Here is a 23,312-nt window from a genome sequence, read left to right on the forward strand (position 1 = left end):
ACCATAATCTTATAGGCGCATCAAAGTTCAATAAAAACTTCAAAATGTCATTGAACAGTCATTCATTGATTATCAATACCAAGTTTCTACATGGGATGTAAATAGAACTTGTTTGCTACAACTTGGACAAAAATTCCCTGAACTCAAAATCCCAAAACTCTGTATATTTCTAATCTCCAGTCGACAAATATGTTTTATCACGTGCGTGCAAAGGCAACTTGATGAAGCTTACCCAATCATGTACCTGGAAAGGAAAAATAAAAATACAATCGATGAATCCTTGTACATCAAACAGACTTACTCTCTTACAAGTCCACAATAACTTCTTCACTTTCTTTCCAAAAATCTGAAGGGGTCTATTATATATAGCTCCCCATCCAGTTTGGGAAGTTACACGCAATTCTTTTGTAGAATTGAAAACGGAGTGACGATAGTAGATATCGAATGCTAATGCAAAGTGATGGCAAAACAATATAAATTAACTGAATGCTGCATGGATAAATAACCCTTAAAAATAATTAATTTTCGTTTTCGATCTATTTGCAATCAAGAATATTATAGCAATTGGGAAATTTGTCTTCTTAGCTCTCATACATCTATGTGTGAAACTTAAGCGTCAAAAGTCCAATACAGGCCAAATTAAATAAAAAGTGCAGCTTTGTGGGTAGTATATATGCTTACCATAGTTTTGATGCAACATAGTGAACCTGTGAAATGCTTTTATGATGGAACCGAATTTCATAGACTTCATTGGGCCCATGTACCTGCAGGAGGATCCGAAGTCCATTATTTCCGAGTAAAGCAAGTCGGGATTTGCTTTGTTTGTGCCCGGCTGAACAATGTAAGATACCAACTCGAATGGTGCCAATTTCCTTTACTTGTTTTGCAACATCGTGCAACAGCAATATCATGTGATGAGGTGGATTGTAAACAAATCGGTTTCAAGGTCAGTAATGGTTTCGGCAGAGCATGATATATATGTCTTTGATCTTTCCGATATAAAATTGTTGATTTGTTAAACCAAATAACCTTTTTAAAGTATTCCTAACAAGTCAGCAAAATAGTGAGCAAATGTTGCTATATCAAATGGGACACTCTCGACGAAACTTTCAATTAAAAGAGATGCCAGGTTATAAGAACTAAGAAGGCTAAATATAGGAATTTTACCGACAAATGTTTTGATAACTGTCATGATAAACTTTATGCAATATATGCCATGTCTTCTCGATTGCTGGCATTCAACAAAGCATGAAGTATATACTCACACAATCTCGGTATAACGAATTCTCCAAGCAGGAAACCCCAGGTGGCATCTAGCCGGCCCATAAATCAACATGAGATCGGGTTCTGAGCCTCCATATCCTAATTTTACAAATCAGTGATTTTGATAACATGAACATCATTAAAAATACTATTCCCATAGCAAGAATAAAAACACAACAGAGAAAAAACGAAAACAACCCATTGCTCCAAGAGCGTCATTCATGTCCGACTCTGTTAAGTTCCGCTTCTCTTTACTAACACTCAAATAGTGCTTTTCTAACAGAAAGTTAGCTGCTTTGGTCACTGCATGTTTTCCATCAGAAAAGGAAATCACTTCCAAAAAGAGTTTGCTTGTGGATTCCTGGAGAAGAGAGGCATTTTAGAAACACAAAGGTACATAAAATATGACACTCTGTGATGCTTCCAAAAGGAAAAAATTATATGATAACTATGTATGCATTAATATTGTTGAGTAAAGTGGTTGACCTGTAATGTTAGTCGTCATGTCTGAATAGGAAATATTATTTTCATGTCATGCTTCGCAACAAATGTCATCCAATCATGTGATGTTCTGGAAACAATAATTACCAAAAATAACAATGATTTTTTTGATTTATTAACTTTTCTAAGTTTAGCTAGGACTAACTTTTAATTTCATGTTATCAAAATAATCAAAAATTTAAAATTAGTATGCCTAAACTAAATGTTAAAAACTTAGTGGACACTCAAATTAAATTGAACAAATTAGCTAGTGAATAAAAAAACTGTTTTCACTTTTCCAATGTTGACAAGCCTTAGATACCGTTTCAGTAAAATGCAGTCAAAGAGAGGCGCCATTTGAATTCTCAAACTTAGTAAAGTTCATGAATGCAAAATAATTTCTAGCCTTAAATTTCAATTTCATTTAGGGACATTGAATGGCACCTTAGATTTTTGTTCGCTTTTCAACAATAACAGGAGAGCTTCTTTGAAATTCTTCAGCACTCCTGCAGCGAAGAACACAATTGTAAATTACCATTATAGCTAAATATCTCGAAATCAAATCAAAATAATAGGTAATAGGAGACTGCCCTTTTATACCTTCCCTGTCATAGAGACATACATTTTTCACTCCATTAGCTGCAAGCCACCGCAATAAGTCAAGAACTTTGATTGTCTGAAGAGCTTCTTTACTGTCAAAAACAACTGCCAGATTCTGAACTCTACTAATATCACAAGCTTTGTACCACCTCAATGCGCCGATATAGATAAGAAAACTCTCAATACCATCGGCCAAACCCAGTATGAAGTACCATAAACTAATAACCAAATGTGTGATGTGCCATATTAAACACAGCCCGAGATCACCAATCTGTGAGAATATTAGACCAATCAATCTCTTTTTTTTTTTGGGAAAATATGCATCATAGTACCTATCAGTGTTTCTGCATAAAGAACCTACATAGGAAAAGGGGGCGTTGTTTGCTCCTCAAATTAAAATAATGCCAATCATGGCATAGAGAGAAATATATACGATATGCTATTCCCAAAGCTTAGTCACCCCAAAATGAAAGTCACGGTTCTGTACCTGTATGATAGCTTATCCTAATGTAATAATACATCAATCCATATTATGAAATTTGATAGGCGGTCCAATGAGGGCTACAATATAAAGAAGTGGTTTTTCAGAAACAATGGATTTCGCGTCTCATCAACTCACTGCATAGCCTATGCTAATCTTCTTGTTTTCACCCTTGAATTTACACATAACTGATGGAGTACGTTAGAAATCACTTTTTCCCAAAAGTTTGAGTTTGAGGAAAGGTGTATCAGGCCAAAAGTGGGATACATTCGGGGGAAATTAACACTTCCATTAAGAGAAGCAGTTGAAAGGGGGTTTTCATCGAAATTTTCGTAGAATACGTAGAATAGAGATTGAGGATTTCATCATACACATGTCACATCATGTTAATGACATTTATAAAGTAAGCTGGAGACGGAAAGTGATGCATAGACTAAAAACCAAGGTGTACATGTGCACGTTCATAGGATATAAGACAACAAAAACCACCAAAAACCAACTTAAAATTTTACGGACTTTTGCATACCAAATATTTTGCACCCGATTCCCGTTTTTTACCGAATACTCGAGAATCAAGATCATGAAGGGCGGCACGAATGATAAGCGAATTTCAACAATTATCAAGTACTTCTCAAACTCGGCAAGAAAACACTAGTATTCAAAGAATCGAAATGAAAAGGCGTAAACACTCACCGACCGGACCCATGAGGAAACCTTCTGCATTTCGTCTCCGAAATCCAATACACTGTAATTGTAACCAAATCAATGTAATCCATAACGATACAAGTATAAATAAGCCAAATCCCATGTCACAGACAACGAGGAATTAAACAAAAATAACATCCACTAACGTTGATTCAATCCAGCGTATGAACATAATGAGGCGAATGAAGTCGAAATCCAGCCTATACGATTCCTGAAAAAGATCAACATCAAACGGGCCAGGAACCCATAAATCAAAGCCAGTCAGCGCCATTTCCTCTTACACTTGAGAAGTACTGAATGAATATCAGATAAACAAACGGTGTGATGGCTTTGGAGAATAAAAACATACCAATTATGAGCTGTAGGGGTGGAAATCCAGCGAGAAGAAGTGGGTTTACGTGTTGTGTCTTCTTCTTTGAACAATGTTAATCTGCATGATTCTAATCCCACACATAATGCCCATCGTGGGAACTGGAGCCGTGTGTCGTAAATTGTTGCCAAACTGATCCCAAGTTATTTTAAAATCATTTGAAAGATAAATAAATTCACTGCAACAAAAACGGCGTACCACAGCGTATTTTATTCGTGTAGTCTTTTTAAAATTATTGTAACTGAGGGTGTTGTTGAAAATTAGTTTAACGACAACGGTTTTTATCCGTTGTGATAGGTAGAATTTGCGACGGTTTTTTGAAAATCGTCGCTAATTAGAAATTAGCAAATTAACGACGGTTAGCAATCAAGACCGTCGTTAATTTTAGCGACGGTTAGTAATCAAAATTTTCGTCGCTAATTTGTTTCGAAAAATAAAAAAATACTTTTAATAATTTAATAAATATAAAAGAAACTAACAATCGAAACTAAAATCGTGTAAGAGAAAAAAAAATTAAATGTCGTAAAGTAGTAAAATCGTGTAAGAGAGAAACATTTTAAGTGTTACGAAGTGGTGAGAAAAATTTTAAGTGTTGTGTGAAGTGATAAAATCTTGTAAGAGAAAAAAATTTTAAGTGTTGTGAAGTGTTGTGGAGGAAAATGGACCGAAAATGGTGTTATTTATAGACAGTTTGCGACGATTTTTGCTTAAAAGCGACGGTAATTGAAAAACCGTTGCATGTTTTAATTTTCGCGACGGTTGGCTTTAAACCGTCGCTAAAATTAGCGGCGGTTTAAACAAAATCGTCGCTAAATTTAGCGACGGGTTTTGTAAAATTGTCGCTAATTCTAAACATGCGATGGTTTTACGTAAAACCATCGCTAATTTTAAATTAGCGACGGTTTTAGAAAATCCGTCGCTAAATATGACAACGTTTTTCAAAACCGTTGTTGTTTGTCCAAAAATCACGCTAATCGACAACAGTTTCTTAAAACCGTTGTTGATTGTCCAAGAAAACACGCTAATAGACAACGATTCATAAACCGTTGTCAATGACCCTAAAAAAACACTAAGTGATCCTAAACACCGTTGTCTTTGCCCCCAAAAAACAGTTGTCTTTGACCCCCAAAAGACAACGGTTTTCGCTAAAACTGTTGTTAAAAACATACGACAACGGTTTTTCACAAAAATCGTTGTCGTATGTGCGTTGTTGTATGCAGAATTTCTTGTAGTGATTATAAAGATTGCCAAGCCAGAAATTCTTTGTATTTTCAAATTTACACATTTGAAATTAATTACAAAAATTAAATATGAATTATCTACAAGCCATTATTTCAAAAAGATGATGTTTTTAGGTTTTATTAAAAAAAAAAAGACCTTATAGGTAGCGTAGTTGTGCCTAATTTAATATATATATATTTGATACTCATTGAAAATTTAGAATTCGGTTTCAGCAGGTAATAATAGTTCTAATGCAGAACTCGAATTTACTTTATGCCTAAAATCACGAAGGAGATCGTTAGAAAGGGGCCAGGATGGTGTCCCGGCGTAACCTCTCCGACGCTCAAGCAGTGGCGGAGCCAGAAATATAGCTATGCACAGGCTGAGATTTTAAACTCTAAAATCTTTTAATATTTTAAATTGATCTACTCGAGCTAATATCATATTATTTCAAAATTATACAAAATTTACATATACATTTTTTTAAAAAAAATTGGACCACACGAGCTAAAGCTCGGGTAAAGGAGCATGTGGCTCCACCCCTGCGCTCAAGTCAAAGACACAAAATATAATGAGAAAGCAGCTAAGAGTGCTACTGAAAGTTAATATAGCGAATCTATGAATTAAACACTCAAACATTATAGGAAGATATATGAGCCTGTCATGAGCCTTCTACTTTGGATAGGGATGGACTGAGAGTCCAAAAACTGGTTGTGGCCTGATATTGATACAGAATTTTATATATGTTATCTTCACCAAATATTGAGGAAAACATTTTTAGATTGCGGGTGTGTATATGTCTGTTTATATCTATCTAGGTGATTTAGCAGCTGATCATTATCTATCATAATATCTATGGTGGAATTCTAAAAGATAGTAATTTCCTATGTTTATCTCAAACCAACCGGCACTAGCGGAGCAGAAATACAATATTACCTGAGCTAATTTTTTTTTACAAAATACAAAGCAATATATTTCAATTAATTAGATTTTTTTGCTAAAATCTTAATTTAACTGGGGAGGTATTTTTTTTCTACTTAAACTACTTGAGTTAAATACAAAAATTTTAAATTTTCATCATTTTATCTTTGTTTTTCTATTTCAACTTTTCAATATAAGTTTGAACCAAAATATCAATTTAAAAAAGTAAAAATAAAAAGATTCACCCGAGCTACAGTGCCGCCTTTGTCAACATGGACTGACACTAGTGAACCAAAATCAATCACACCATAAATTTTACCATTTACTCGCATTCTTAGCTTCTACTCCAACTCGTCTTTACAACTTTGTAATTTGTATACATATATATATAATAGAGATCATATCAAAAATTTAAATAATAGAGATGGAAAACGGAAACCATCATCACATCGACAAGAAGAGAAAGATCGACGCCGTCAGTCCCGAAGAGGACAACGATGACCCGTTAAACCTTTCTTTGTCCCTTAAACCATTCGTTCCAAGGTCGCCGCAACCGTCTCCAGCTTTGCCGCCGCCACCGACGTCGGTACCGGTTTATGGACTATTTTCCACGAGCGCAATTGTAAACTCTCCAAGAATCTCTCCACGGACACCTCGGCAATTGTCCCCGACACCACCGCGGATACCAGTTTCTTTGCAACTATTCCCGATCCCAACCTCCCCCGCCTCTCCAACACATTCTCCACAACCGCCTCCGCCTCCGCCACTGACGGAAGTTTATCGAAACTTATATCCAAACGAAACCCTCAAATATACAATACTCTCTCCACCGCCACCTTCGTTTCCATCGTCACCAGTTTATCGACAGTTTCCCCCCACAGCAACCATCAACTCCCCAATACTCCCTCCACAACCATTTACGCCTCCACCGTCACTCTTTCAAGAACCTTCTTGCAATGGATATGGCCACCCACGGCCGCCACGCTCTCGGTGTAACCCTACTCAACTCCCCCGAGGAGGAAAGAGCCTCGAGATCGCGCCGCCGTACTCTTGGGCAACGAACCTCCGTGCCACAGTGCACAGCCTCCAGCACCTACTCTCCATCCCGATCCACACCATAATCGGTGACGTCCAATGCAAGAGATGCGACCGAAACTACGAGATGGGGTTCGACTTGCGGCAGAAATCATTAGAAATCTTCCAATTTATCATCGAAAACAAGGGCCAAATGCAAGATCGAGCCCCCATTGCTTGGTTGATCCCTGTTTTACTTCCATGCAGATTATGTGGAAAAAACAATAGCGTGAAACCTGTAATTTCCGATAAGAAAAAGACAGTTAATTGGCTTTTCTTGCTTCTGGGCCAAATGCTGGGTTTCTGCACGTTAGATCAACTCAAGTATTTTTGCAAACACACGAATAATCATCGTACAGGTTCTAAAGATCGACTGCTCTATCTGACTTACGTGCAATTGTGCAAACAGCTTGATCCCAAAGGACCTTTCGATCGATAATACGAAATATTTGGTCATGATTTCATGCTGCTGCATGTGGGTAAGATCTGCAGGCTATCGTTCAATCACTCTAGGCGCACATACATTGAACGCTAATTAGCTCTCATATAGCATGCAATCATTTGACATGACTTTACAGTTTTACTATATTAGGTAGTCGCCATGCATGCCTATTATGTGCAGGTAGCTTCTTTTCAAGTTTTGATGAGTAAAGTTTTTTTTGGTTTATTTTCTTTCTTTCTTTTTCTTTTTTTTTTTGTAGTTTTTTGGTTTCGTTTAATAACTCTTTCATTGTCCAAAGGATTATTTGATTTTTGTGAATATTGGATTTGTTTCAGTTTGGCTATACTTCTACAATAATTTGGTCACGGTTCCACATAGTTCTGATTTAGATTTATTTTTAACAACAGCAGGAGACACATCCATAATGTCTTTGAGTTATCGAATATGCCATTCGTGTTTGGTTTGAAGCATACTATAGATAGACATATGCATTACATGCAGAAGTTCGTGTACTAGCTAGCTACATAGGCGCAGTAGCCTCTACAGTCGTGGTAGGGCAGATTGCGTGGTGCACACTAGTATATATGCGCACAGAACCATGAAGCATCTTCCTGTATTGACTAGTAAGCCACGAAAAACGGGTATGGACACGCCATAGTTCCATTTCCCATTGAATTTTGTATATTTTTTGCATATAATCCATGATAGATAGTGACATAGTGTCGACTAATTTTTTAAAAGGTGCTTTTGTTGTGTGTGTGTGTGTACATACACATATTATATTGTACATATATATACATGCAACTGTGCAAGCAAATGGAACGGAAAGAGTGAGAAATAGGAAGCCATGCATGATTATATGGATTTGATGTTTTTTTTTTCTTAATGTAAAATTTCATTTTGTTGTTACCTGTAATGATGTCCCTGAAGCCATTGAAACAAGTTTATATGGTAGTTTGGTTAGTGTCTTGTTTTAATCAATGTTTATATGATCGGATTTTCATCGGATCGAAATTAAAAAAATAATTCAATCACTCTTGACCGTGTTTGACCAGTTTGATTGCTAAAACGGTTTTCGAGTATGTTTCGAACCAGACTGTGGCCAGTTTCCAATTGAACCGGCCGAGTGAGTCGGTTTTGAAAACAATGGTTTTAATCAAACACCTTTTAGAAAATAATTGCCTAAGTGAGAAACTCGAGTATTTTAGGGTGGTAATCGAAAGATCCAAAGATGGAAAAGCGTCAAAGGGTATTCCAATCACGATTCACCAGCTTCCCCTTACGTCCTTTCCACAAAAACAAACCGTGTCAAGAAAATTTCAGTTTATACATGTAGGAAAAAAGTATGAGCTAGATAATGCAAAAAGGATTAATGCCTGCGATGAATGTGATCTGAGAAAAAAGATGAACAAATAATGATCAAGCTTAAGCTTATCTTGAACTGTGGCATTGCACATTCTGCAGAAAAGGTAGATTCTTAGTTCTACTATGGGGGCTCAACACCTATGAAATTGAGGAACATATCGTTCATCAGAAAATAATGAACAAATTACGGTCACTTTACTTATAACACTAATAACAAAAATATGAACAAGCATTTTTATTCCATTCATAATAATGGAACTAATGTTAGAAAATACACTATCCCAGAATAATTTACCGCTAAAGATGAATTGACTCGCGCCATCATCAATCTTATCTAGTATAACATCATAAAACAAGAATCTTTTGTTCCTAAGCAAAAGGATCGAATGCTCCATAAAACATCAAAAGCACATCATACATATGTTTCAATCACTTCTTGTCTAATAAGTAGGTAACTTAAGGGGAGAAATAAAAAAGCATATCCAACGAACAGGAAGATGCAGAGAGGTCAGAAAATAATTGGACCCTGACCCTTTGAAAAGCAAAGGGAATCCCGAATGAAGGAATAGTCCAAAGTATATGCCATGTCCTTCAGCATATACTTATGAATGTGCCGCCAGACAAGGTTGCATATATAAACTGTTATCTCTTGTATCTGAAACATGTAAGGGCATCTCTACGCAGCCTAATTTGAGTACGAAAGGCGTATTGTGTGGGGAAAAAATGACTGTGCGATCCTCCTTTGGCAAGGTAGCCAGACATGCGTACGTGCTGCTTTTTCTTGCCAAAGGAGAATTGCCCTGCCATTCATTCTTACAATGCTGCTACAATACTTTCAATTCATAGGCGATAACCTTCTTCTGTAATTCTCATTGTGCTGCTACTAAAAATGATACTTTTTAGAGCTCAAAGTTTTTTTCATTATCACAAGTTCTTTTCCTTGACAGATACCATATCATCCAGATAAATCGTCTCTCTCTAAGAATCTTTTGACAAATACGTCAGGAAATTCCATGTTTGCGATAGTAAGTTGATATTGAACCAACCACTGTACACGTTTCTCCTCGCAATACCTTGCAGCTCCATCTGGGAAGTGCTCCTGTCTCATATGAAAATATGATTTCCAAAAACTATGAGGAAGATGGAGAAAAGTACTTTTCAGTAATGACAAAAATGGCAGAGCAAGATACTAGAAATTGAACGTGATAATGGAGAACGATAAGTCCAATTAGCCAGCGTATATGCATCAGGGGGCAAGTGGGATGAAATGGAGAGGAAAGTGAATAAGATGAGATGGAAAGAAGTTAAGAAGCTCACTGGTTGCATTTGGTTGCCCGTCGGGAGTGGAGTTCATGTCTTTACCTCGGGGGACGGATCCCACTCAGCTGCCAAGGCTTATATATTATACCCTAGGAAACTTGACTTGTGAAATTTATTATACAGTTGCCTCGAAAAAAAAAGACTCAGACATTCGATTATATTTATCTGGACATGTTTCTTTCAATATTTCTGCTTTTGTCAGATGCCATAATATACGTTTAACCGAGCATATACCGTTGTCAGTGGTAACGATGTTGTTTCTTGCTTTCACGTTTGTCTTGAAAATGGATTGCTAAGGATTCTGAATACGTTGTCAAATGATGTAAAACCATCGGGGTGACATCGTAGATGGATCATGCCCTTCTTTCTTTGGGCATGAGTCATGTGAACAAAGAACAAGAGTATTTACTGGTACATATCATCATCATCTTCTGCTGCATCTCTCTCTCTCTCCGTCCCTCGAGACATCTTCCTGTTAGTTTGATATGTAATTATGGTGCGATGTGACCTTTTGATCTCATTCTTGAAAATTACGTGCGTCGTAGATATTTACCTTCTAAATTAGCTCTCAGGTGAAACTATTTAAAAGACAACCAAAAAGTGTGGAAAACACCATTCAAGAAACTATCTTTACTCGTGCTTTGTCAACCACCGAAAGGAAGATCTCTGGACTCGGCCCTCGCCCCTTGGTTAGAGAATTTGGTGAAGAAGTTCGAATAACATAGGATGATCATATAATCAGGTCATATTGTGGTGTCCAGAGAAATACTGTGTTGGGTTAGAATTGAGTAAGAACACTCTTCAATTCAGCTTATTGTACTTGGGCATAGGGCTTCTTATATGGTGATCAAATGGTGAAAGCATATCTTCTACCTTTGCGATGCTTGACGACTTTCCTGGATCAGATGATGTTTTAGTAGTTCATACTGGATTGTGTTACTCTCCTAGATGACCTCTGATTTGTCTTGTGTAATCTATGCCCGTGGATGGGGCAGTGTATTGTTCTTATCAGTACAAATTTCGGCCACTTGATATCCATGCATTTTTTTGAGGACCTGTTGCAGAAATTAGCGACTGACTGTAATAGTTCCCAACTCTCATATCAGCTATGCCTCTATCTTGCAGGCTAAATTTGTCAGCAATCATGAAGCAGAAATCCAATTTGTGAAAAATAATTAATATGATTTGCTTGCGTGATTCAAGTGCATGATCATCTTGTGAAGTTTCTGTTGTTTGGTTTCCAATGCATTTATTCTCATACTACTCGCTCCATCTTTACCAGCTAATGACGTGGTTAAGGAAATCATTCACCCTGGGCGAAAGGCGAGTTGACCTCTAATTTAAAATTATAATATTTAAATGTATTGTAAATTATATTTCTTTAATTGGATTATCATATATTTACTGCTTTAGTAAAAAATATTAATTTTAAATAACGGTGAAACTCGACTTTCTTTTGAATTATACAATAGTCCAAACTCTAGGTGTTAGAGCCCAGCCCAAGTGAACACCAAGCCCAGCCCAAAATTAAAGATTAAGTTAAAAAAAAGGATAAACGTAAATTTATTTTCTCTCTCCTCGTCTTCATCTTCCCGACCGAAATCTGCGTTTTCTTTGTTTTTAAATTTCGAAGCTTTGACCGTCGATTGTGGCCACACCGATCGCCCAAAAATTTAAGTAAATACATATTCGAAATCCTCTCGACGAGAGCTATCCATTGATACCACTATTGCTAGGTGAAATCGTGATCTCCGAAAACCCAACGAAAAACGCCGCCTCTTTCACCGCTAAATTCGTCGTCTTCCGTCGCTCAAAACTAAAAATTGATTGAGGGGTTTTGTTCCTTATGTCATAAGCTTTTTTTTGGTACCACTTTTGTAAATTTTCGAGAACCCTCTGTTTTATGCGTAATTCCGGTCATCTTCTCCGGCGAGTTTGCCGCATGTTGCCGCTTAGCTTTGGTTGAGGCTCGGTTTCAGCCACTGTTGTTCGGATTACAAGCTGACTCGGTGCGAATTGTTGCCTACGTGAAGTTAATTCAATTTCGACTCAAATAATGTATCATTATTGATTAATTATTGGTTTATTGTTGTAGGTTCCGGAATTGTGCGAGTTGGAGGTATAATCTGGTGAACCTAGAATTTATCGCAGTCGCTTAAATATTCGTTTAGCGTCATTTAAAGGTAAAAAGAATATTTTGCGACGATAAAATAGAAATAATTGATTTTAGGCATTTAATCGAATATTGGAATTTTAGGAATTTAAAATGCCTAAATTGTTGAAATTGGATTTTTAGTGAATTTAAATGGTTCTAGAATTTTTATATGATAAATAAGACCATTTAAATTAATATTCAGGTGATTTGTCTGAGTTGGCATTTCCAGGACTTTTTTGAGGATTTAAGATATTTTCGGTGGTAAATTAGTTATCAGTTAAGGTACGCATGAACTGTTTTATTATGACGTTTATATGATATGAAAAGACGTTAAGTACTTTGTAATGAGTTGTGACGTGCCTTATGTGCTTTTGTGAATACGTGATTGCATTCATGCATTTATTTGAGTTGATACTATTAGTGCATAGCATTTCGAGCCTTTGACTCCTTTGATTGCTATTGATATTGATCTATCGATTTGTTGCGTCATCGATGGAGTGGGTGGGTATGATTAACACTCCTGATGACTTGCATGAGGACTGAGCGGGTCGCTCCCGTACCCTCGATGCTACGTGCATGGATGAGCGGCGGCATGATATTACGTTGCTGCAGTCCTGGCACGGGTGGCCACTGTTACTGTTGCTGATGCGTTTCATTTGGACTCCGCTTTGGTATCCATTATTTTGTTGTTACCGACACGCATTGCATTGCATTTCATTGCATTTTACTTGATGTTATTTCATGTCAGTTATATTTGTCGTAATATTACTAGTTCGTCGTACTGGGGCCGGACCCCTCGTTTATTTTTATGCTGTGGTTGTTTTTGATGCCATAGCAGGTTATCCAGGAGGATTTGACGCGTCTGGTGGAGCGTCAGGTAGTGGTGCCCAGTCGTCGAGTCATGGTTGAGAGTTCCCAGATATATATATATATACTATATTATGGAATTATACATTTACCGGGGAGATGCCCCGTGTAGATGTACTGTTATTTTTACGATGTTTTGAATTGATAGTTGTGTGATCGAGCCTTGCCGGCTCTATATGTGTTTGGTCCTGGCTAGTGCGGCTATAGGTTTACGAATTGATGTTATGACTTTATTTCGAGTATATAAATATTGTTTGTGTTGTTTGGAAATTTTGAGATGTCCTACTTACGGGGAGGTCATGCAGAAATTTCTATTGGCCCAAAAGGAAATTTTTAATCGCTTTCGCTGTTTACATTAATAAATCTTGGTTGTTTGGTCATTAAATATTAATCAAGAGCACGAGCCCCCACAGTTGGTATCAGAGCATAACTGGGATATGCTCGAATTAGAGTCTAGGGCACTTGAGTCTAGACACAAATAACATGATTGTGCATGTGTTTGACTAGTTGCTCTTATTTGAATTATTTGGTGTGATTTGCTAGAATTTACATGCGTTAGAACGACTAGCTGATTAGGCATGGTATGTAATTTCGAAATTGCCTATAAATTTCTTTTACCTGTTATCTGCCTGTGGATTTAATCCTCGTGTCTTGTAGAATGGCACCTGGAGGAAGAGGTAGAAAAGGAAAAGAAATAGCGCAAGAATCTGAGGCGCAAAATGTTCGAGGACTTGCAGATATCATTAGAGGTAGACGTGGTCGACCTCGAGGACAAGTCGCTCAAAATGTTGAAGAAGAAGTGAACCAAGAACCTCCTCGACCTGAAAGACCTGGAGCTAGATAGGTAGCGATAGAGCAAGAAGTGGAACAGCTGACACAGAAAGTTGGAGGAATGCAGTTAATAATTTCTCAGTTTCAAGAATTACGTCCTCCAAAATTTTTTGGCAACGAGAGCGGAGAAAAAGCAGCAGGCTGGCTGAAAAGTATAAATCATCTATTTAATTTGTTGGAGTATTCCCAAGATATTAAATTGAAGCTTCCCATCTACTAACTTAAAGACCGAGCACAAATCTGGTGGAAAGCCACAGAGGAAGCAATGAAGGACTCTGGTGAAATTATTACTTGGGATGCTTTTCGTGCCCATTTTACCCAAGAATATGCACCACCATCATATTATGCGGCTAAAGAAGAAGAGTTCAATCAGTTGGTGCAGGGAAACAAATCAGTGGTGGAATATGCTTCACAGTTTTCTGTTTTTTTGCCCTATGTTCCACATGTTGCCAGGAATGATCAAGCTAAACTATCACGTTTTCTGCACGGGTTGCAGCGGACTGTTCATACTTTGGTAATGACTGGATCGCCTAATACGTATATTCAAGCAGTGGAAAAAGCGAAGAAAATTGAAGCAAGTTTGCTCAGAGGAGACCTACAGCCAGGTCCATAATCTGTTTCTCAGGGATCTGGGAGTAGTATGTCAATGCCAGTGGATTTACCTCCATATCAGCCTGTACAGTCATACCAACAACCCAAACAGCAGAGGTACAAGGCAAAAGGAAAACAATTCAAGAAGAAGTCTCAATCCAGCTCCTCCAGTTCAGGCGGTGCACGAGGGGGAGGTTCTGTTGGGTCGTCTAGCACTGTGCATTGTGACCGATGTGGTGGTCGACATTTTAGTTCCCAATGTGTAGGAGTTCAGGGGACTTGTCATAATTGTGGTCAGGTTGGAGATTACGCCAGGGTATGTCCTAATGCAGGGAGACAGCAGTTCCAGCCACAACAGCTTGGTCAAGTTCCCCGTGGACCAGTTTTTAGACCATATGCTCCTACCCAATCATTCCAGCAGTCTAATTATCCACCTCCCAGAGGTCCTATTCAGCAGCCATTTCCAGGGCCACAGCAAGCCCAAGTCCATGCTTTGACTCAGGACAGGCTCAGGATGCACCAGGAGGAGTGATTGCAGGTATTTGTTATGTTTTTGATTATCCTGCACGCATATTGATAGACACAGGAGCATCTCATTCTTTTTTATCTGCTGCATTTGTTGATGAGCATGAGATTGCTACTATTCCTTTGTTATATACTGTGTCAGTTGCTACTCCTGCCGGTGTATATTTAATGTCCCGTGAGATAGTTTTGAACTGTGTGATTAGAATTGAGGTTAATATTATGATAACAAATCTAATCAATTAGCCATGACTGATTTTGACTGTATTCTGGGTATGGATGTGTTGACGAATTATCGAGCCACTGTGGATTGTTTCCATGGAGTTGTCAGATTTAGACCGTATTATGGCAGCAAATGGAATTTTTATGGTTATGATTCACAGTCTCGAATTCCATTAGTATCTGCAATGGAGATGTTCAGGTTGTTGTCAATCGGCAATGAAGGATTTTTTATCTATGCTCTTGATGCAACACGGGAAGAACGATTGAAAGTTTCAGACATTCCCGTTGTCAATGATTTTCCAGATGTGTTTCCTGATGAGATTTCAGGCTTTCCACCTCAAAGGGAAATAGATCTTAGCATTGAATTAATGCCAGGGACAAATCCTATTTCTAGAGCACCATATCGTTTAGCTGCAACAGAGTTGAAAGAACTCAAGGAACAGCTACAGGATTTACTGGAGAAAGGCTATATCAGACCCAGTATGTCACCTTGGGGAGCTCCAGTATTGTTTGTAAAGAAAAAAGACGGAACGATAAGAATGTGCGTCGATTATCGGCAGTTAAACCGGGCTACTGTGAAGAATAAATATCCTCTGCCGCGTATTGACGACTTATTTGATCAGTTGCAGCGTACATCTGTGTATTCCAAGATTGATCTTCGTTTCGGATATCATCAGCTTAGAGTCCGAGAGGAAGATATTCATAAGACAACATTTTGGACACGATATGGGCATTATGAATTCTTAGTTGTGCCTTTCGGTTTGACTAATGCACCCGCAGTGTTTATGGATTTAATGAACCGTGTATTCTGAGAATTCATCGATAGATTCGTTATTGTCTTTATTGATGACATCTTGATTTATTCCAAGTCACAGAAAAAGCACAAGGAACATTTGAAATTAGTTCTCCAAACACTCAGAGAAGCGCAATTGTATGCGAAATTTTCTAAGTGTGAGTTCTGGTTGGACAGAGTTTTATTTTTAGGCCATGTTATATATGCACAAGGAGTATCTGTTGATCCTAGTAAAGTTGAAGTTGTTATCAATTGGCCTAAACCAACCAATGTGTCTGAGATTCGAAGCTTTTTGGGATTAGCTGGGTACTATAGGCGTTTCATTGAAGGATTTTCTATAATAGCTAGGCCTATGACCCAGTTGACACAGAAAGATCGACGTTTTGTATGGACTGCAGAATGTGAGTCTAGTTTTCGGAATTTGAAAGAAAAGTTTATCACATCTCCAGTGCTAGCTTTGTCTTCAGGCTCAGGTGGATTTGTTGTCTGTACAGATGCTTCTCTAAAAGGACTGGGTTGTGTTTTGATGCAAAATGGGCGAGTGATTGCGTATGCATCTCGTCAGTTGAAGCCACATGAGACTCGATATCCAGTTCATGATTTGGAGTTAGCTGCCATTGTATTTGCGTTAAAGATATGGCGTCATTATCTGTACGGAGAACAGTTTGTGATTTATTCTGATCACAAGAGTCTGAAGTATCTTTTCACACAGTCCGACTTGAATATGAGACAGCGTCGATGGTTGGAATTACTTAAGGACTTTGATTGTGAGATTCAGTACCAACCAGGGCGAATGAATCAAGTTGCAGATGCTTGGAGCAGAAAGGTTCAGCCTAAAATGTTGATATCTTTGACTATTTCAAATGTTCATGAGCATTTGGGAACTTCAGGATGGACTTATCAGTCTAAGGGCTACTACTTTATAGTTTCATCTATACAAGTTGAACCACAGATTGTTTCAAAAATCAAAGCAGCACAGAGAACTGATCCACATGTTCATAGATTGAAAGAATTGACTCAGACAGGTCAATCAGATAAGTTCAGTGTTGCTTTAGATGGATGTCTGCGTTATAATGGTAGACTTGTGGTTCCGAATTTGATAGATTTGAAAGAATCTATACTTCGTGAAGCTCATTGTAGTTGGCACAGTGTTCATCCTGGAATCAGAAAGATGTATCATATTTTGAAATCTCATTACTGGTGGGAAGGTATGAAGAAAGAGATTTCTGACTTTGTGGCTAGATGTTTGACGTGCCAACAGGTTAAAGCTGAGAGAATGAGACCTGGTGGTATGTTACATAGTCTTGAAGTGCCATAGTGGAATTGGGAGCACATTGCTATGGATTTTGTGACACACCTACCTCGTTCTAATCGTGGTTGTGATGCGATTTGGCTGATTGTTGATAGATTGTCTAAATCAGCCCATTTTATTCCTTATGATCGTACTTGTACTTATAAGAAAATGGCAAAAATGTACATCGATCATGTGGTGAGATTGCATGATGTGCCTGTAACCATAGTATCAGATCGTGATCACAGGTTTGCGTCGAAGTTTTGGGGTAGTTTGCAATCAGCATTGGGTTCAAAGTTGGCGATGAGTACTGCATATCACCCACAGACAGATGGTCAGTCTGAGAGGACCATTCAGACACTCGAGGACATGTTGCGAACAGTCGTGATGGATTTCAGGGGTGGTTGGCAAGAATCATTGTCACTTGTTGAGTTCTCTTACAATAACAACTTCCAAGCAACCATCAGAATGGCACCATTTGAAGCCTTGTACGGTAGAAAATGTAGATCTCTGATATGCTGGGAAGATGTAGGAGAAAAACAGATGTCAATGCCAGAATTTATACAAGAAATGAAAAAGAAGGTTGAAATGATTAGGAAAAAAATGAAAGCAGCACAGGATCGTCAAGCCAGCTATGCTAATAAAAGGCGTAGGCCTTTAGAATTTCAGGTTGGCGATCAGGTTTTCTTGAAAGTATCACCATTTCGTGGTACTATGAGATTTGGGCGCAAAGGGAAACTAGCTCCGCGTTATATTGGTCCATATGCGATTGTTGAGAGAATTGGCACTTTGGCTTATCGTTTGGACTTGCCGCAAAGTCTATCTGCGATACATGATGTGTTTCATGTATATATGCTGCGGAAGTACGAGCCCGATACTTCTCATGTCTTGAGGACTGATGAGGTGGAGTTAGATAGTTCCCTTAGTTATGTTGAGCATCCAGTGCAAATTCTTGATCGTAAAGAAAAGCAACTTAGGAATAAGACGATTCCACTGGTTATGGTGCAGTGGAGTAGACATTGGAGAGAAGAAGCTACATGGGAATTAGAGGCTAAGATGCGTCAGGAATGGCCTCATTTGTTTGAAAATGTAATAAATTATTCCATGTATTCTGATTTCCCAATGTACTATCAGTGGTAAATGTTTGTAAACCACTTTTGTATAAATGTTATATATGCTAGATTTCGAGGACGAAATCTTTTATTAGTAGGGGAGAATGTTAGAGCCCAGCCCAAGTGAACCCCAAGCCTAGCCCAAAGTTAAAGATTAAGTTAAAAAAAAAAAAAGATAAATGTAAAATTCTTTTCTCTCTCCTCGTCTTCATCTTCCCGACCGAGATCTGCGTTTTCTTTGTTTTTAAATTTCGAAGCTTTGACCGTCGATTGTGGCCACACCGATCGCCCAAAAATTTAAGTAAATACATATTCGAAATCCTCTCGACGAGAGCTATCAATTGATATCACTCTTGCTAGGTGAAATCGTGATCTCCGAAAACCCGACGAAAAACGCCGCCTTTTCACCGCTAAATTCGTCGTCTTCCGCCTGCTCAAAACTAAAAATTGATTGATGGGTTTTGTTCCTTATGTCATAAGCTTTCTTTTGATACCACTTTTGCAAATTTTCGAGAACCCTCTGTTTTCTGCGTAATTCCGGTCATCTTCTCCGGCGAGTTTGCCGCCTGTTGCCGGTTAGCTTTGGTTGAGGCTCGGTTTCAGCCAGTGTTGTTCGGATTACAAGCTGCCTCGGTGCGAATTGTTGCCTACGTAAAGTTAATTCAATTTCGACTCAAATAATGTATCATTATTGATTAATTATTGGGTTATTGTTGTAGGTTCCGGAATTGTGCGAGTTGGAGGTATAATCTGGTGAACCTAGAATTTATTGCAGTCGCTTAAATATTAGTTTAGCGTCATTTAAAGCTAAAAAGAATATTTTGCGACGATAAAAATAGAAATAATTGATTTTAGGCATTTAATCGAATATTGGAATTTTAGGAATTTAAAATGCCTAAATTGTTGAAATTGGATTTTTAGTGAATTTAAATGGTTCTATAATTTTTATATGATAATAAGACCATTTAAATTAATATTCAGGTGATTTGTCTGAGTTGGCATTTCCAGGACTTTTTTGAGAATTTAAGATATTTTCGGTGGTAAATTAGTTATCAGTTAAGGTACGCATGAACTGTTTTATTATGACGTCTATATGATATGAAATGACGTTAAGTACTTTGTAATGAGTTGTGGCGTGCCTTATGTGCTTCTGTGAATACGTGATTGCATTCATGCATTTATTTGAGTTGATACTATTAGTGCATAGCATTTCGAGCCTTGACTCCTTTGATTGCTATTGATATTGATCTATCGAGTTGTTGCATCATCGATGGAGTGGGTGGGTAGGATTAGCACTCCTGATGACTTGCATGAGGACTGAGCGGGTCGCTCCCGTACCCTCGATGCTACGTGCATAGATGAGCGGCGGCATGATATTACGTTGCTGCAGTCCTGGCACGGGTGACCACTGTTACTGTTGCTGATGCGTTTCATTTGGACTCCGCTTTGGTATCCATTATTTTGTTGTTACCGACACGCATTGCATTGCATTTCATTGCATTTTACTTGATGTTATTTCATGTCAGTTATATTTGTCGTAATATTACTAGTTCGTCGTACTGGGGCCGGACCCCTCGTTTATTTTTATGCTGTGGTTGTTTTTGATGCCATAGCAGGTTATCCAGGAGGATTTGACGCGTCTGGTGGAGCCTCAAGTAGTGGTGCCCAGTCGTCGAGTCATGGTTGAGAGTTCCCAGATATATATACTATATTATGGAGTTATACATTTACCGGGGAGATGCCCCGTGTAGCTGTACTGTTATTTTTACGATGTTTTGAATTGATAGTTGTGTGATCGAGCCTTGCCGGCTCTATATGTGTTTAGTCCTGGCCAGTGCGGCTATAGGTTTATGAATTGATGTTATGACTTTATTTCGAGTATATAAATATTGTTTGTGTTGTTTGGAAATTTTTGGGATGTCCTACTTACGGCGAGGTCATGCCGAAATTTCTATTGGCTCAAAAGGAAAATTTTTAATCGCTTTCGCTGTTTACATTAATAAATCCTGATTGTTTGATCATTAAATATTAATCAAGAGCACGGGCCCCCACACTAGGTTATCCAATCACTCTCCTGTCATTAGTGCTTTCAACAATCCTCTAACAATAATCATATTAACTCACAATTTATGATAATCGAACGTATGATATTTTTTTTATCAAAATTTATATGATAGCAACAATAAAATCAATATTTTAAATCATATTTGATCACCTAACTATTACATCTCAACACTAATATTAAAAAGAAACAAAAATATATAAATATTCCTTATAAATTCTCAAGCTTGTGAGAATGAAGGCCGTTGTTGATTACTATGTTCTCATCTACATGAAAAGTTGAAAGAATTTCATTGCTAACAAAAAAAATATTTTGAAATTACTCACACGATCCAATATAGTCTTTGTGTTGAATAAAAAAAACTTATATTGGAATAAATAATTTAGTTAATTAAGAGTGTGTTTGGATTAAGGTATTTAAAATTTGACTTGTTTTGTTGATTAAATTTCTCATTTAATTTAAGCATATTTATTAACAACTACCATATACTCCAAATTTGTAAGGCCCGAGAATTTGATTACCGTAATCGAAAATGATTTGGGTATATTTACCGTAATCTGAGATTAATCTGGGATGATTTCTTGATTAATCGAGATGATTAAAGACGGAACAGATCAGACCGGGACAGACGAGAAAAGACACGAATTAGGTGCGAGGGAGGTGCCACTCGCGCACATGCGCGACGTGATGCGCGAGCTGTGCGCGAGTTGGGCAGAAGATCCCGCGCATATGCGCGGAGTGATTGCGCGCATATGCGCGAGCTGTAGTATGCTTTGTCCAGAGAACCTCGCGCATATGCGCCGAGGTGAGGCGCGCATATGCGCGAGAGATGCCGAGACACACGCGCCGAGAAATGGTGTCTCGCGCATATGCGCCGAGTGATGTCGCGTATATGCGCGAGCAGTCCAGAACCCAACGTTTTGGAATAGAAGCTTTGGCGCATATGCGCCGGATTGAGGCGCGCATATGCGCCAGTAGTTGCGAAGCCGAGCATGGAGACCAGTAGGTCTCGCGCATATGCGCCATTCGGAGTCGCTCATATGCGCGAGTCATGCAGAACAAGAACATGCCACGTTTCTATCATGCACGAGTTATGTATATATATATATATACATACAAACGTAATTTGGCAAGAAGAAACGAGAAAAGGCCGAGGGAAGATTTTGATTTGAAATCGAGGATTTTGGATCCGTCCGTCCGAACTTGAATCCGAGTACGACACCGTGTTCCTAGCAACGACAGCTACAACTGGGCGTAAGTTTTGTTACGTTTTGATGTCGTCTGAAATTATGATGTTGTTGGAATTGAATACACGTCATATATGATGTTCTTGACATGTTAGACATCATAGAATCGAAGTCAGATTAAGAAACGGACTGATTATGGAATTGTTATGAATTTTGGAGTCGATTAATTGAGATTCGATATCAGATTTGTATTGTTATTGAAATTATGAGTTGCACCGATATTGATTATGAGTTTTGGTATTATATCTGTGGTGTTGGAATTGACGGGGTTATCGAGACTGTATTGCTATGCCGTCGAAACATCAGTTGATTGATATTGATCAGATTCGGTATTGATTTAGATGGTATTGTGATATCATATGTCGATTGGCATTGATCAGATTATGTTTTGATTTGAGTATTAATCAGAACAAGTTTTGAACTGAGTTATATACTGATATTGTATCTATTCGATTGTCATTATCAGATTGGGTATGAACAGAGTTGACTTCGATACTTCGTCTTCGTCGGACCGAGAAGATAAAGGTATAAATTAATGTTGAGTTGGGATTGCACAACTCGAGTGAGGTTTGGCTCGAGTTTCCCTAAATCACATACTTTACCTTATTGTATTGATTTGATTGAGGTACATGTTCTCTTGATTTATAGACAACAGGTATTAGACGAGTAATCTTGTGACAGAGGTGCCTGATAGTGGTGGTATCGCCACGGGCACATTGCACGATGTCACAAGATAGTGTATTGGCGATTGTGCCAAAGTCTGTCACCGGATGTTTGGCTATCGACGTGGATAGAATTATAACTTCTTTCTATTACTGATGATCGATATTATATCGATGTGGATAGAATCGGAGCTTCTTCTATTACTGGTGATCGGTACCGTATCGATGTGGATAGAATCATAACTTCTTCTATTACTGATGGTCGATATCATATCGATGTAGATAGAATCAGAGTTCTTTCTATTACTGGTGATCGATACTATACCGATGTGGATAGAATACGAGCTTCTTCTATTGCTGGTGATCGATACCATATCGATGTGGATAGAATTGGTATTTCTTCTATTACTGGTGATCGATACCCTATCGACGTGGATAGAACTGGAGTCTTTTCTATTACTGTTGGTTGATATGGGAATGCTAACTTCTGGAAACCGGGATCCCTAGACTAGGATTGAGTCTAGTTTCAAATGTGGAGTCATGAGTCTAATTGACAGTTATATTGATTTATGTTGATTATGTTCCTGAATATGGTACATGATGAGTTATGTTCCTGATGATGGTACATGTGTAGAATAGGATTTATTCTTGATATGTATTTATATTCTGATTTGAATACATGTTAGACATATCTGTTATATGCTTTTATATTGTT

General features: G+C 38.0%; 2 protein-coding genes and 1 long non-coding RNA gene across 5 annotated transcripts; 2 read left to right on the top strand and 1 right to left on the bottom strand.

The window, feature by feature from the left end:
• Positions 1-45: 45 nt before the first annotated feature.
• On the bottom strand, positions 46-4,061 carry LOC142539849 (uncharacterized). 3 transcript variants are annotated; one of them, XM_075645589.1, is made up of 9 exons: positions 3,879-4,061; positions 3,676-3,740; positions 3,518-3,569; positions 2,344-2,614; positions 2,188-2,249; positions 1,462-1,624; positions 1,266-1,362; positions 682-764; positions 46-244 (listed from the first exon to the last, which is right to left on the bottom strand). In XM_075645589.1, exons 2-9 carry the CDS (start codon positions 3,699-3,701, stop codon positions 237-239), a joined length of 762 nt encoding a protein of 253 aa, XP_075501704.1. In that variant the 5' UTR covers positions 3,702-3,740; positions 3,879-4,061; the 3' UTR covers positions 46-236. The 3 variants fall into 3 exon arrangements, 2 of the variants coding, with proteins under 2 accessions (XP_075501704.1, XP_075501703.1); XM_075645588.1 differs by lacking the exon at positions 3,879-4,061 and having other exon boundaries at positions 3,676-3,867; XR_012818980.1 differs by lacking the exons at positions 46-244; positions 3,879-4,061 and having other exon boundaries at positions 1,168-1,362; positions 3,676-3,867.
• Positions 4,062-6,465: 2,404 nt separating this feature from the next.
• LOC142538357 (uncharacterized) lies at positions 6,466-7,639 on the top strand. Its single transcript, XM_075643693.1, has one exon. It carries the CDS (start codon positions 6,466-6,468, stop codon positions 7,552-7,554), a length of 1,089 nt encoding a protein of 362 aa, XP_075499808.1. The 3' UTR covers positions 7,555-7,639.
• Positions 7,640-19,664: 12,025 nt separating this feature from the next.
• On the top strand, positions 19,665-20,524 carry LOC142538922 (uncharacterized). The gene is made up of 2 exons (XR_012818763.1): positions 19,665-20,027; positions 20,243-20,524. It is a non-coding gene; the product is annotated as an uncharacterized LOC142538922 (long non-coding RNA).
• The last annotated feature ends 2,788 nt before the right edge of the window (positions 20,525-23,312 follow it).

The sequence above is a fragment of the Primulina tabacum genome, chromosome 3 (assembly GCF_025594145.1).
Source record: "Primulina tabacum isolate GXHZ01 chromosome 3, ASM2559414v2, whole genome shotgun sequence".
NCBI classification, from domain to species: domain Eukaryota; kingdom Viridiplantae; phylum Streptophyta; class Magnoliopsida; order Lamiales; family Gesneriaceae; genus Primulina; species Primulina tabacum.